This window comes from Balaenoptera musculus, chromosome 2, assembly GCF_009873245.2.
Source record: "Balaenoptera musculus isolate JJ_BM4_2016_0621 chromosome 2, mBalMus1.pri.v3, whole genome shotgun sequence".
In the NCBI taxonomy this organism is placed as follows: Eukaryota; Metazoa; Chordata; class Mammalia; order Artiodactyla; family Balaenopteridae; genus Balaenoptera; species Balaenoptera musculus.
The window spans coordinates 65,013,098-65,025,650 of record NC_045786.1 but is presented as its reverse complement, the minus strand read 5'-3'; the positions used below and the strand labels follow the sequence as shown (position 1 = coordinate 65,025,650).

The 12,553-nt window shown below is 42.0% G+C and overlaps 1 protein-coding gene across 1 annotated transcript in view; it reads left to right on the top strand.

The window, feature by feature from the left end:
- The window catches only part of GLCE (glucuronic acid epimerase), a 124,361-nt gene extending 117,647 nt beyond the window's left edge, over positions 1-6,714 (top strand). The window contains exon 4 of the mRNA XM_036842880.1: positions 2,741-6,714. Coding sequence (XP_036698775.1) covers positions 2,741-3,765 — 1,025 coding nt within the window. The 3' untranslated portion in view covers positions 3,766-6,714. The remainder of the gene's footprint in view (positions 1-2,740) is intronic.
- The last annotated feature ends 5,839 nt before the right edge of the window (positions 6,715-12,553 follow it).

The following is a 12,553-nucleotide window of genomic DNA, read 5'->3' as shown; positions in this document are numbered from 1 at the left end:
GAAGCAACTGACAAAGGATTAATCTCCAAGATTTACAAGCAGCTCATGCAGCTCAATAACAAAAAAACAAACAACCCAATCCAAAAATGGGCAGAAGACCTAAATAGACATTTCTCCAAAGAAGATATACAGATGGCCAACAGACACATGAAAGAATGCTCAACATCATTAATCATTAGAGAAATGCACATCAAAACTACAATGAGATATCATCTCACACCGGTCAGAATGGCCATCATCAAAAAATCTACAAACAATAAATGCTGGAGAGGGTGTGGAGAAAAGGGAACACTCTTGCACTGTTGGTGGGAATGTAAATTGATACAGCCACTATGGAGAACAGTATGGAGGTTCCTTAAAAAACTAAAAATAGAACTACCATATGACCCAGCAATCCCACTCCTGGGCATATACCCTGAGAAAACCATAGTTCAAAAAGAGTCATGTACCAAAATGTTCATTGCAGCTCTATTGACAATAGCCAGGACATGGAAGCAACCTAAGTGTCCATCATCGGATGAATGGATAAAGAAGATGTGGCACATATACACAATGGAATATTACTCAGCCATAAAAAGAAATGAAATGGAGGTATTTGTAATGAGGTGGATGGAGTTAGAGTCTGTGATACAGAGTGAAGTAAGTCAGAAAGAGAAAAACAAATACAGTATGCTAACACATATATATGGAATCTAAGGAAAAAAAAAAAAAGGTCATGAAGAACCTAATGGCAAGATGGGAATAAAGACACAGACCTACTAAAGAATGGACTTGAGGATATGGGGAGGGTGAGGGGTGAGATGTGACAGGGTGAGAGAGTGTCATGGACATATATACACTACCAAATGTAAAATAGATAGCTAGTGGGAAGCAGCCGCATAGCACAGGGAGATCAGCTCAGTGCTTTGTGACCGCCTGGGGGGGTGGGATGGGGAGGGTGGGAGGGAGGGAGATGCGGGAGGGAGGAAAAAAAAAAAAAGAAAAAAAAAAAAGATTTAAGCTCTGTATAGACCAAGATATTCACATTTACCTTTAATGTTATAAAATTTGTGCTACATATATTTTTGTTGTTTTTCTTTCTCTTTTTCTTCTTCTTCCTCTTCCTCTTCATCTTCCTGCTGCTGCTACTGTTTGGTTTTAATATGCTCAGTTTCTTTTCTTGGTAGAAGTCAGCTTTCTGAGAGTCAGCCATCATCGTACTGTAGACATGCAAGAGAAATTTCCTATTTGACGATCTGCCAAATAAAACAGCTCTGCTATTTTATCAGCCTCTGAAACCATTGGCTTCAGAATCATCATCATCATCATCATCATCATCATTTTATACTATGTTCCAAGCCACTATCCTTTTTTTTTAATCCTCACAGTTACCTTGCAAAGTAATATTATTTCTACTTAACACGTGAAGAAACTGAGGCTCAAATAGGTGTATCTTGTTGAACATCTCAAAGCTAGTAAGTGATGAAGTGAGAATCCAAACAAAGTTTGTTTAACTCCAGAGCCTCCCCCAGTATTCCTCACTTTTTGCTGACTACATGAGCCGATTGCTTAATTTCCAGAATTTATTCACAATTCCAATGAATATCTGAAAACAAACCTATCATTTTCAACATCGATTGGTGATTCAGAGCATGTATCATACAGCCAGACTAGACAACCTGTGTTCAACTCTTTGTACCTTAGGCAAGTTACTTAACTTCTGTGTCTCTGTTCATCATTCATAAAGTAAGAGTAATAATAGCACTACTCTTGTAAGTGTTATAATGACTAAATGAGTTAATATGTGTAAAGCACTTAGAACATAGTAAATACTTACTAAATATTAAGTAAATAAAAATTTTTTAGGGAATTCCCTGGTGGTCCAGTGGTTAGGACTCCATGCTTCCACAGCTGGTGGCCCAGGTTCTATTCCTGGTTGGTGAGCTAAGATCCCGCAAGCCACGCAGCACAGCCAAAAAAAAAAAAAAAAAATTTTTTTTTTAATTCATGTCTAACTGTTCTTTTCTTCTAGGCTCTTTCTTGTAATATTATGTGCTGAGCCAGCTTTTGGCTATATTTCTTCTTTTTGTAGAATGGGTATACTAGACAGCCATTGATTATTGGTCAGCCAGTATTTGATCTAGAAAAGGCAGTTTGACCACAGTACCTTAGCTATCTGCTAAGGCCATTAACCCCTCTAATGTAAACTAGACAGGCCAAAAGGTAAGAGCTTTGCCCTGATGCTCACAAGCCATCACGGACTCAACAGTTGTCATCTGTTTATGGTTAACTTAGTAAAAATAAAAATTTTTTTAAAAATCTGACATATAAAATATTGAAGTGGGCTTCCCTGGTGGCGCAGTGGTTGAGAATCTGCCTGCCAATGCAGGGGACACGGGTTCGAGCCCTGGCCTGGGAAGATCCCACATGCCGCGGAGCAACTGGGCCTGTGAGCCACAATTGCTGAGCCTGCGCGTCTGGAGCCTGTGCTCCGCAACAAGAGAGGCCGCGATAGTGAGAGGCCCGCGCACCGCGATGAAGAGTGGCCCCCGCTCGCCGCAACTAGAGAAAGCCCTCGCACAGAAACGAAGACCCAACACAGCCATAAATAAATAAATAAATAAAGCTAGGCTAAAAAAAAAAAAAATTGAAGTATTAATTTTGTATGGTCAGTGATTGTCAAGGATGAATTGCAAGTAACTTTTAAATACAAAGAGCTTCTATTCTAACCAGTCTTTTTTGGTATATTTTCCCCCTACAGAAACCAGTGATGGTGTATCCTTGCAACTGGGGAACACAAAAGATTTTATTATTTCATTTGACCTCAAGTTCTTAACAAACGGAAGTGTGTCTGTGGTTTTGGAGACCACAGAAAAGAATCAGCTCTTCACTGTACATTATGTCTCAAATACCCAGCTAATTGCTTTTAAAGAAAGAGACATATACTATGGCATTGGGCCCAGAACTTCATGGAGCACGGTTACCAGGGACCTGGTCACTGACCTCCGGAAAGGAGTGGGTCTTTCCAATACAAAAGCTGTCAAGCCAACCAAAATAATGCCCAAGAAGGTAGTTAGGTTGATTGCAAAAGGGAAAGGCTTCCTCGACAACATTACCATCTCTACCACAGCCCACATGGCCGCATTCTTTGCTGCCAGTGATTGGTTGGTGAGGAACCAGGATGAGAAAGGTGGCTGGCCAATTATGGTGACCCGTAAGTTAGGGGAAGGGTTCAAGTCTTTAGAGCCAGGGTGGTACTCTGCCATGGCCCAAGGGCAAGCCATTTCTACATTAGTCAGGGCCTATCTCTTAACAAAAGACCATGTATTCCTCAATTCAGCTTTAAGGGCAACAGCCCCTTACAAATTTCTATCAGAGCAGCATGGAGTTAAAGCTGTGTTTATGAATAAACATGACTGGTATGAAGAATATCCAACCACACCTAGCTCTTTTGTTTTAAATGGCTTTATGTATTCTTTAATTGGGCTGTATGACTTAAAAGAAACTGCAGGGGAAAAACTCGGGAAAGAAGCGAGGTCCTTGTATGAGCGTGGCATGGAATCCCTTAAAGCCATGCTCCCCTTGTACGACACTGGCTCAGGAACCATCTATGACCTCCGGCACTTCATGCTTGGCATTGCCCCCAACCTGGCCCGCTGGGACTATCACACCACCCACATCAATCAACTGCAGCTACTCAGCACCATTGATGAGTCCCCAGTCTTCAAAGAATTTGTCAAGAGGTGGAAAAGCTACCTTAAAGGCAGCAGGGCAAAGCACAACTAGAGCTCAGAACCAAAATCATATTTCAGCCTCTGCTGTACACAAAAACTACGGGCTCTCTGTCAGCAGAGCATAGGCACATTTTAAAAGGTTGTATACTAGGTTTTTGTGGATTACATCAAAGTGATAAATGATCCTTAAAACCAGTCTTCTGAGATAATTGCATTCCATGAGTTGGGTGTTTAGAAATGGAGGTGGCATTTGGAGCAGAAAAGTGTTTAGTCAATGGGTGAATGAAAATGTTTAACTTGGCCTTGCTTATCACCCTATACAGATAGTTCCACAGATAGTCCAGTCCTCTCGGTTTGGGAAAGACAATGGTAAGTAGCTCTTACTGGCCAACTGTCCAGCACTTGCCTGCAAACTTAGTATGGGGCTCTTTTAAAATGTGGTTATTTATGTTTATGTTGAAAGCAGACTTTAAAAATATAATGTGCTGTAATACAGTAAATATGTACTTGTAGCCTGAATAGTGGACTGTGCAACTTTAAAAATGTTTCTTTTCTATATATTAATTTTTTGGGAGTGAATGAACATTTGTTGGATTTGTTCAATTTGTTATATATGGAGAATATTTTGAATTTATGGTTTTCTTGAAACGTGTAAATTAAAAACACAACCAGTGTTCAGGCTTCACAGTTATATAATGTAAGCACAACTAAAATGAAACTTGTTGACTGCACAAGAAATTACAGAAATGTTATCTGTTTTATGAAACTTGATCTACAATCAGTAAAGGTTTGATAATCATTCTATCCCTCCTCTACCCCCATTGTGGTGGTTTCTTTTTGTCACTATCTAGAATTTTGTATTTCATTTCAGACTATGCTAGAGAGTTTTTTCTATGTTGGGGGGACATTTGGGAATTTTTATTATAAACCTAAATTTGGAGAGGAGGTAGTAATTTTGATAAGTCCACTACCACTGTCTTTTTAAGATTTTTTTTCCCCTTTAAAGAAAATTACTAGGTCAGATATTATAAGGTTTTGTAGCAGGTTTTTTTTTTTTTCTACTTAGATCATTCTTGGTCGACAACTTTCCAAACTATTGCCTTTTGTGCATCAGTGTTTTTCCTTTGCAATTTTAACTTTAAATTATTTCAGCTATTGGATAAAAGTGATGCTACTGCATTAGCTGTACATGTGTAATCAGACCTTTATTTTGGTTTTATACCTCACATAAATAGGTATCATAGCCCTCTACCCTGGGTAGTGTCTGCTATAAGACTTCAGGCAGTAGGTCAGAACTGAAGGAGGCTGATTTTGCTGTCTTTGTTTTAGTGTATGACAATACACTAAATCAATACAATAACTTATACAGAATGGAAACATGAGACCCCATATTTTCAGGGGACTGAGTCTGACACACACCGTGCAGTTTGTGTGTGACCTGTATGAAATGCACATCAAGAGCCAGGTGGGCACCTGCCTGCACACTACATCTTGATTGAACTCAGCCTACCAACACCACTTAGAAACCAGACAATACATACGTATCTATGTACAAAATATATGTATCAGTGGCAAAGGGGGCAGGAACGAAGATCTACAACTGAAGACAATATTAAACTGGCCATGGAAAAGTAAGTTTAAACTCCCAATTTATGTGACCACAAGTCGATTTTGCCCACAACAAAACAGTTGTGGGTTATTAGGTTTCCCCCTAGCCGTTGACCTTTGTAGTTCTTATACATTAGATGTCTCAACAAGAATATCTGGACTCCTGCTTTTTTTATTTCAGAGCTCAAAAATAAACCTTCTCCAATCTGGAAATCGTTTTTACTCCATCGTATTTGTTATTATTTAGAGCAGTCCAGACTTCTGCCTTGTGTTTGCATACTGGTACTTCAGATTGAGGGAATCAATGAAAACAGTATGGTACTGCTTCTGTGACAAATATCAGTGCCTTAACAATGTGGCTGTCTTTTTCCACTGAAAAAAGAAAGACATTTTGATCTAGAAATGGCATTGCTGTTTCAATGCTGTTGGTTTCACACTGCCTTCCACGTTGCAACAGCAACTCGATTTTTCCTGTGATCCCAGAATTTTCAAAGAGGGTGAGTTGACCCTGTAGCAGCACTGGCTGTACAAACCAGTGGTTCTCAAACTAATGCCTCAGAATCACCTGGGAGCTCTCTGAAATAGAGATTCCAGATATTCAGTAAATCTGCCTGTGAAGCGTAAGTGTTCAGGTAATTCTGATGCAAGTGAACCGGGGGATATATGTGGAGAAACACTGCCCAAGACCATCCATCACACTTTTCTTCCTAAACACCTGTGGAGTTTTCTAGGATTTTAAATCATGCAAAATGTTTATTTAGTCTGAGCTTTGCGAGAATGGGGAAGGTATTTTAAAGTTTTGTTTTATTTCTTTAAATTTTTCTTTGTTCCAAGAATGTGGGTATTAGTTGTTTACACTTACCCTGAGTTAGCTTTGATATTAAATTAAACCTATTGCCACTTCAGTTATAAAACCAGCCAAAAGTTTCCAGATGAAGGTCAGGTTTGACCCTTTCAGAGTTATTGTACATAAAGGCTTCATCCAAAAACCATCCAGTGTATGTGAGCAAGTACAAAAATGACACACAAGCACAACTCTACAGATGTGGCAGACCTTTTTCTTTGTCTGTGTGCAAACTTTCACTGAAAGCTGCTATTTTCATCCTCCTTTTAATTGTTTTTCTTGTTTCTCTTCCATTGTACATGTGGGTTATAGACCATGTGTTAAATATGCAATAAAGTGTTTACTGGATGCCCTTCTGAAGGGTAGTCCTTTGTAAAGCTGTACAGACTTTGCAGTTTAAGCACAATGTGCACATGTTAGTTTTATATACAGCAAAACTTGATTTTTTGCAGATGAAAAGGTATTTTGTTTCTATACAAAGTAAATCGATTGTTTGTGCTTAATGTAAAGCAGCTTTATATAATTGTAAAATAAAGTTTTTATCTTAAAAGGAACATACCTGGATGTTTCTCTTTCTTCTCTGATTATTCTAAGATTACTTGAGCCCAGCAAGCATATTTCTGACCATTTTCTGTTCAGCTGGTGACAACTAGTCAGGCAACAAATGTTCATTAAAGGTGTGTCAGGCCCTTCAAGACAAAGTGGGGAATATCATATGGGCCTTCATCCTAAGGAGGTTTAGTCTATAGGGGGAACACAATGTCCACAAAACAGTTTCAGAAAAATAAAATGCCAAATTGTGTGGTCAGTCAGGGTAGGTGTTACAGAGGAGATAGCCTAAGCAGGGGCTTCAGGCCTGGGTACCAGGTGGAAGAAGAAGGGGTAACGTGAGCAAAAGCAAGGTGCTGTGACAGTTGTGAGGATGCCCTTTCCCATGCTAATTCAGGCTGGTAACCACTTTTGTCTGATTCCGATTTATTTGAAAGTTTGTTCTTGCTGTATTTCCCATACATAACCTCTTCTCCAGAACAAAAAGCATTATTTAATCTCCGCCCCCTCTTCCTCTCAGAAAGTAATGATTTTACTTTCCCTAATATGTATGAAACCAGAGACTAGTCTGGCTTCCTGTTATGTTTCATTGCACATTATTTTTTAGATTATAAACATTCTGCACCATTTCTATAATGGAATTCCAATTGATCACCAATCAACTTTTTCTACCTGATGAGTGCACATACTTTGACAGGCTGCTAATCAACATTGTTGTCATCTCTTCTTTCTCTCATCCTCAGTTGGGAAACAGCCATAAGACTGCAAGCAGTCCTTGGTCTGAATGAGGTCTTGCACTGCTCTTGCCTTAATTTTGCTATCTGTAGCCAAACTGTTAATACATCGGCCATTCTGCTTTAGCACACTGAGCATCACATATTTGCCTCCCCATTGCCCTTGAGAGGAGACAGACCGTCCATGCTGCACAGGACTTATTCCATAGTCTGGTGAGCTCCTTTCCTGAGAACGCCTCCTTTGTCTCCACAGGGCTTTTTTATTTTTATTTTTATTTATTTTTGGCTGCGTTGGGTCTTTGTTGCTGCACGCAGGCTTTCTCTAGTTGCGGCGAGCGGGGGCTACTCTTCGTTGTAGTGCATGGGCTTCTCGTTGCAGTGGCTTCTCTTGTTGCGGAGCACGGGCTCTAGGCCTGTGGGCTTCAGCAGTTGTGGCTTGCGGGCTCTAGAGCGCAGACTCAGTAGTTGTGGCGCACGGGCTTAGTTGCTCCGCGGCATGTGGAATCTTCCCGGACCAGGGCTCGAACCCGTGTGCCCTGCATTGGCAGGTGGATTCTTAACCACTGTGCCACCAGGGAAGCCCTCCACAGGGCTGTGAGGGCCATGGTGTGCCATGTGACTCTGCCTCCCTCTAACAGTCATTTCTAACATGACTCTTAGACCAGGGGTGAGTCCCTCACTCAAGCTGGGCCAATCATTCTCTCCCCCAGGAATTGGAAATTGGGATGGATTTAAAAAACAAAACAAAACAAAACTGAAGCAGATACACAATGAAAAGCAGAGATGATAACAGAATCTTGACAATGCTCCAGGCCCTGGGTCCAATGCATTTCTTTTTTTTTTTTTTTAATAAATTTATTTATTTATTTTTGGCTGCATTGGGTCTTTGTTGCGGTGCGTGGGCTTCTCATTGTGCTGGCTTCTGTTGTTGCGGAGCACGGGCTCTAGGTGCACAGGTTTCAGTAGTTGTGGCATGCGGGCTCAGTAGTTGTGGCTCGTGGGCTTGTAGAGCTCAGGCTCAGTAGTTGTGGCGCATGGGCTTAGTTGCTCCACGGCATGTGAGATCTTCCCGGACCAGGGCTCAAACCCGTGTCCCGTGCATTGGCAGGTGGATTCTTAACCACTGCGCCACCAGGGAAGTCCCTCCAATGCATTTCTGAGGCCATCAGCATTCCACTCCGGTTCCATGAGATTCCACTGTATCCTTAGGATAAATGAGCCCTACTTAATAACATAGTGTCTCTATTATAAAGAAAAGTATAATGTGAGTTCTACATTTTCCTTCAGTCTGGACCACTGTATTTGCTAGGGTTGCCATTAAAAAAAAAAAAAAAAGCCACAGACTGTGTGGCTTAAATAGTGGAAATTTATTTTCTCGCAATTCTGGAAGGTAAAAGTCCAAAATCAAGGTGTCACCAGGGATGGTTTCTTCTGCGGCCTCTTTCCTTGGCATGCAGAATGCTGCCTTCTTGCTGTGTGCTCACATATGGTCATCCCTCTGTGTGTTGTCTGTGTCCTAGCCAGTCATATTGAATCAGGGCCCATTAATTCAGAAACCTCATTTTACCTTAATTACCTCTTTAAAGGTCTTTTCTCCAAACACAGTCACAATCTGAGGTCCTAGTGGTTAGGACTTCAACATGGATTTTGGGTGGGACACAATTCAGCCCATTAGCAACCATTCTTCACTCATTCAGTGCACGGAAACCAAACTAGCCAGGCTTGCCATTTAATTTATTGACAACCAGCTAAGGCCAAAACTCAGAGATCTTTGGGGAGTGTTAGGTGGACTGAAATCTAGACCGGGGACTCGGGAGGCAAGGCTCTCTGGCTCTGCTGTTATCACATCAGGAACTTACTCCACCCCCGTGGGCTTCAGTTGCCTCCTAACACAAGTCCAATAAGAGAGAACTAGTTGATCTTAAAGTTTTTTTAGGGAAATAGTTGATCAAAAAGTAACCACTAAGCTTAAGCACTGGTGCTAAAAAAGTATATAGACACCATCATCAGCTGCAAGATTTTTATTCTTCCTGCCATGTGCCATTTCCATTAGCCCATTCTGAATATAGAACTCTGAAGTATTGAAAAAATATATTTAGATACAGAGTATATCAGAATTGTAGGTTGTGGTGAGATTTTGTTTCATGACAATTTAAAAAATATCAAGTCTGCATTATTGTAGCATTATTGTTACAAATAGTTAACAATATAGGGATAAAATACTGATTTTCATTATACCAACTCATTAAGGATGTCACATTGAAAATGGATGTGAATTTAAATGTGTTGGTGATGAGTTTCAATGTTTGCGGCTCACTTTCTAGTGAAAAGATACAGTTACCATCTGGTAAGTATGATTGGTAACTTGTGTGTGGATGCTGCATTTCCTGAATGTTAAGTAGCAGCAACACTGTGTAATTTTTCTAATCCTTTTCCAGAAGTAAGATTTTGTGAAATGACAGGACTGCAAAGCAAACCATCGAGCGGTAGCCAAGAGAACAGCGAAAGAGGAAGAAAAAAGTCCTGGGAAGGATCAGAAGTAGAGCAGCCCACGAACTGCTGGTAAACACACGGTTTAGGGAGGATATTATTAGGCAACCCCACCCACATTGCCTCTAGTGCACCTGGAAGAGCCAGTGCCTTCCTGGGATTTTGCTCAGTTCTCATCAGCACCTAGTGAAATCCCCGAGATAAGAATGGCTGTTCCATTTCAGTTTAGAAAAACTAGTAGAGTAGTAATCTCTTTGGGCATTAGAGAAGGAAGTAAATCCCTGAGGTCTGGTGGGGGTGGAGGGTTCTTGGCAAAAGCACAGGAGCTTAATTTAATGCCTGTTACTCTGTCTTTTCTTTTTTAACACCGGTGAGATTAAATCTCTGCAATTCAATCGAATACAGAGTGGGAGGCCCCAAACTAATTCCCAAATCCCATCAATGGTGTGGCAAGGTAATCAGGAGGAGGAGAGTGCATCTTCTCCACTCCTGCAGGCAACAAAGAGGGTACTGTCTCCATCTGGAAATACCCACCAGGAGGTGTCACCCAGGCATCTTCTTGTCAGCTTGAGTAAACATTCAGAGCTCTGAGTATCAGGGTACAGCAAAGTACAGCCAACAATGGCTCTGGATTGGTGTTTCTTTTTCTTTTTTTTAAAGTAGAATGATAGAAAGTTTTTTTTTTTAAGATTTATTTATTATTTATTTTATTTTATTTTATTTATTTTTGACTGCGTCGGGTCTTAGTTGCAGCATGCGGGATCTTTCGTTGCGGCACATGAGATCTTCATTGCAGAGCGCAGGCTTCTCTCCAGTTGTGGCGCACAGGCTCCAGGGTACGTGGGCTCTAGTTGATTGAGGTGCTCAAGCTCAGTAGTTGTGGCGCGCGGGCTTAGTTGCCCTGCGGCACATGGGATCTCAGTTCCCCAGCCAGGGATTGAACCCGCATCCCTTGTGCTGCAAGGTGGATTCTTTACCACTGGACCACCAGGGAAGTCCCTGGATTGGTGTTTCTTGTTCTTTGTTTAGGAATAAGGAGAGGGAATAAGCACCATTGTAGGTGCCTCCCAAGCTCAACCTCATTTACCACTCAGCCTGACTCGGGTGGTAGATGAGAAAACAAAACACTGTTTAAGCAGCTTGCTCAAGGTCATGCAGTTCCTTTCATGTGCTAGCTGCCAGGACAGCAAAGGTAAGAAAATGCCGTGCCTGCCCTGAGCCACAGCCGGGAGCGCTCTTCCAATGGTAGGCTTTGGGTAACCTCCCCCACCCAAATCAAAGCCAAGTAGTAGTGGGAATATGGGCAGCTCAGGTGTCTGCGTGCACACAGTCGGGCTCTGGCAAAAGGACTCCACATGTACTCCTAATTCTTTTGACAGTCTTGGGAGGAAGTACTATGTGAACTTCACAGATGAAAAAACAAACCTGGAGAAGTCAAACGACTCGCCAGAAGTCATTCAGTAATTTGACAGCCAAGGTCTGGAAGCCAGGTATGTCCGCCCCCAGATTCCATGTTCCCAGCCATCATCCCCAAGCAATAACCATGACCCACTAGCTCCTGACTCCACCCCAGGGGGCTCAAGTAGGGGTGCAGATCTCAGCCCCAGTGCTGGCCCACAGATGGGAAAATGAGCCCATTTCCTCTGTGGACTCTATGAGATCTGCTGAAATTGATACTTGCTCCACTAAATGATTAGAAGAGCCTGGAAACAGGAGGTTGTTTCAGCGGTCAAGTCTCCTTGGTATGTGCCCCGTTTCTTCTGCATCCCTGGACCATCTGTATACATTAGATCTTGGATGACCCAGCATCACAGCCCCTCCGGCACCCTCCTGCTGTTTACCGTCTTCCGTAATGGACTTTCAAAAGCTCTGTATGTTACAGAGTAAGATGTAAGGAGAGTGTGTTTGTGTGTGCAAATGCACACACACGTATGTAAATGCACAAGAAACATCTGGAAGGATTCAGCGGGCGGTTACCAGGCAGCCTGCCAGCAGCTGGAGAGGCAGTGATGAGTAAGAATGGGTCCCTGCCGTCTATAATCTGCAAAAGTAACAGATTCAGGAGGCATACGTTTTTTATTCTTTGCTATGAAAACAAAACATTTAAAAATATTACAAATTCCAAATTTGAGTTGGAATTAATGAGATTCTAAAGAACTTTCCTACATTAAACTTTTTAACATCCTTCCATTAGTTTAGTTTATCCTCAGGGTGGTCCTAGGGGACCAATGGAGTGGGCATCCACTTTAATGGCAGAGTGCAGGCCTCCCTACAGCTGTTCATTTTCTCCATCCCCCAGAACAAACCGGTTCCCTGGAGTTCTCAGCACAGAGTTCTCTGGGAGATGGGTCAGGGTCACGGTAAGCCCCAGACCCATGTGTGTGAGCACGCTCACACACACACACACACACACACACACACACACACAGTGCAGCCTGCCCACCCCCTTGGGAAATTCAGAACTCAGCCCAGGCCTGGTGGGCCCAGCAGATCCTGAGAGCAAAAACTACAGAGAGGTAGGATTAACAGAAAACCCAGAGAAGTCAGGGAAATCACACACAGCTGCTGTCTTTTCAGTGGGAAGGAGAGTCTTTGCCCACACTGGAACCACCCAG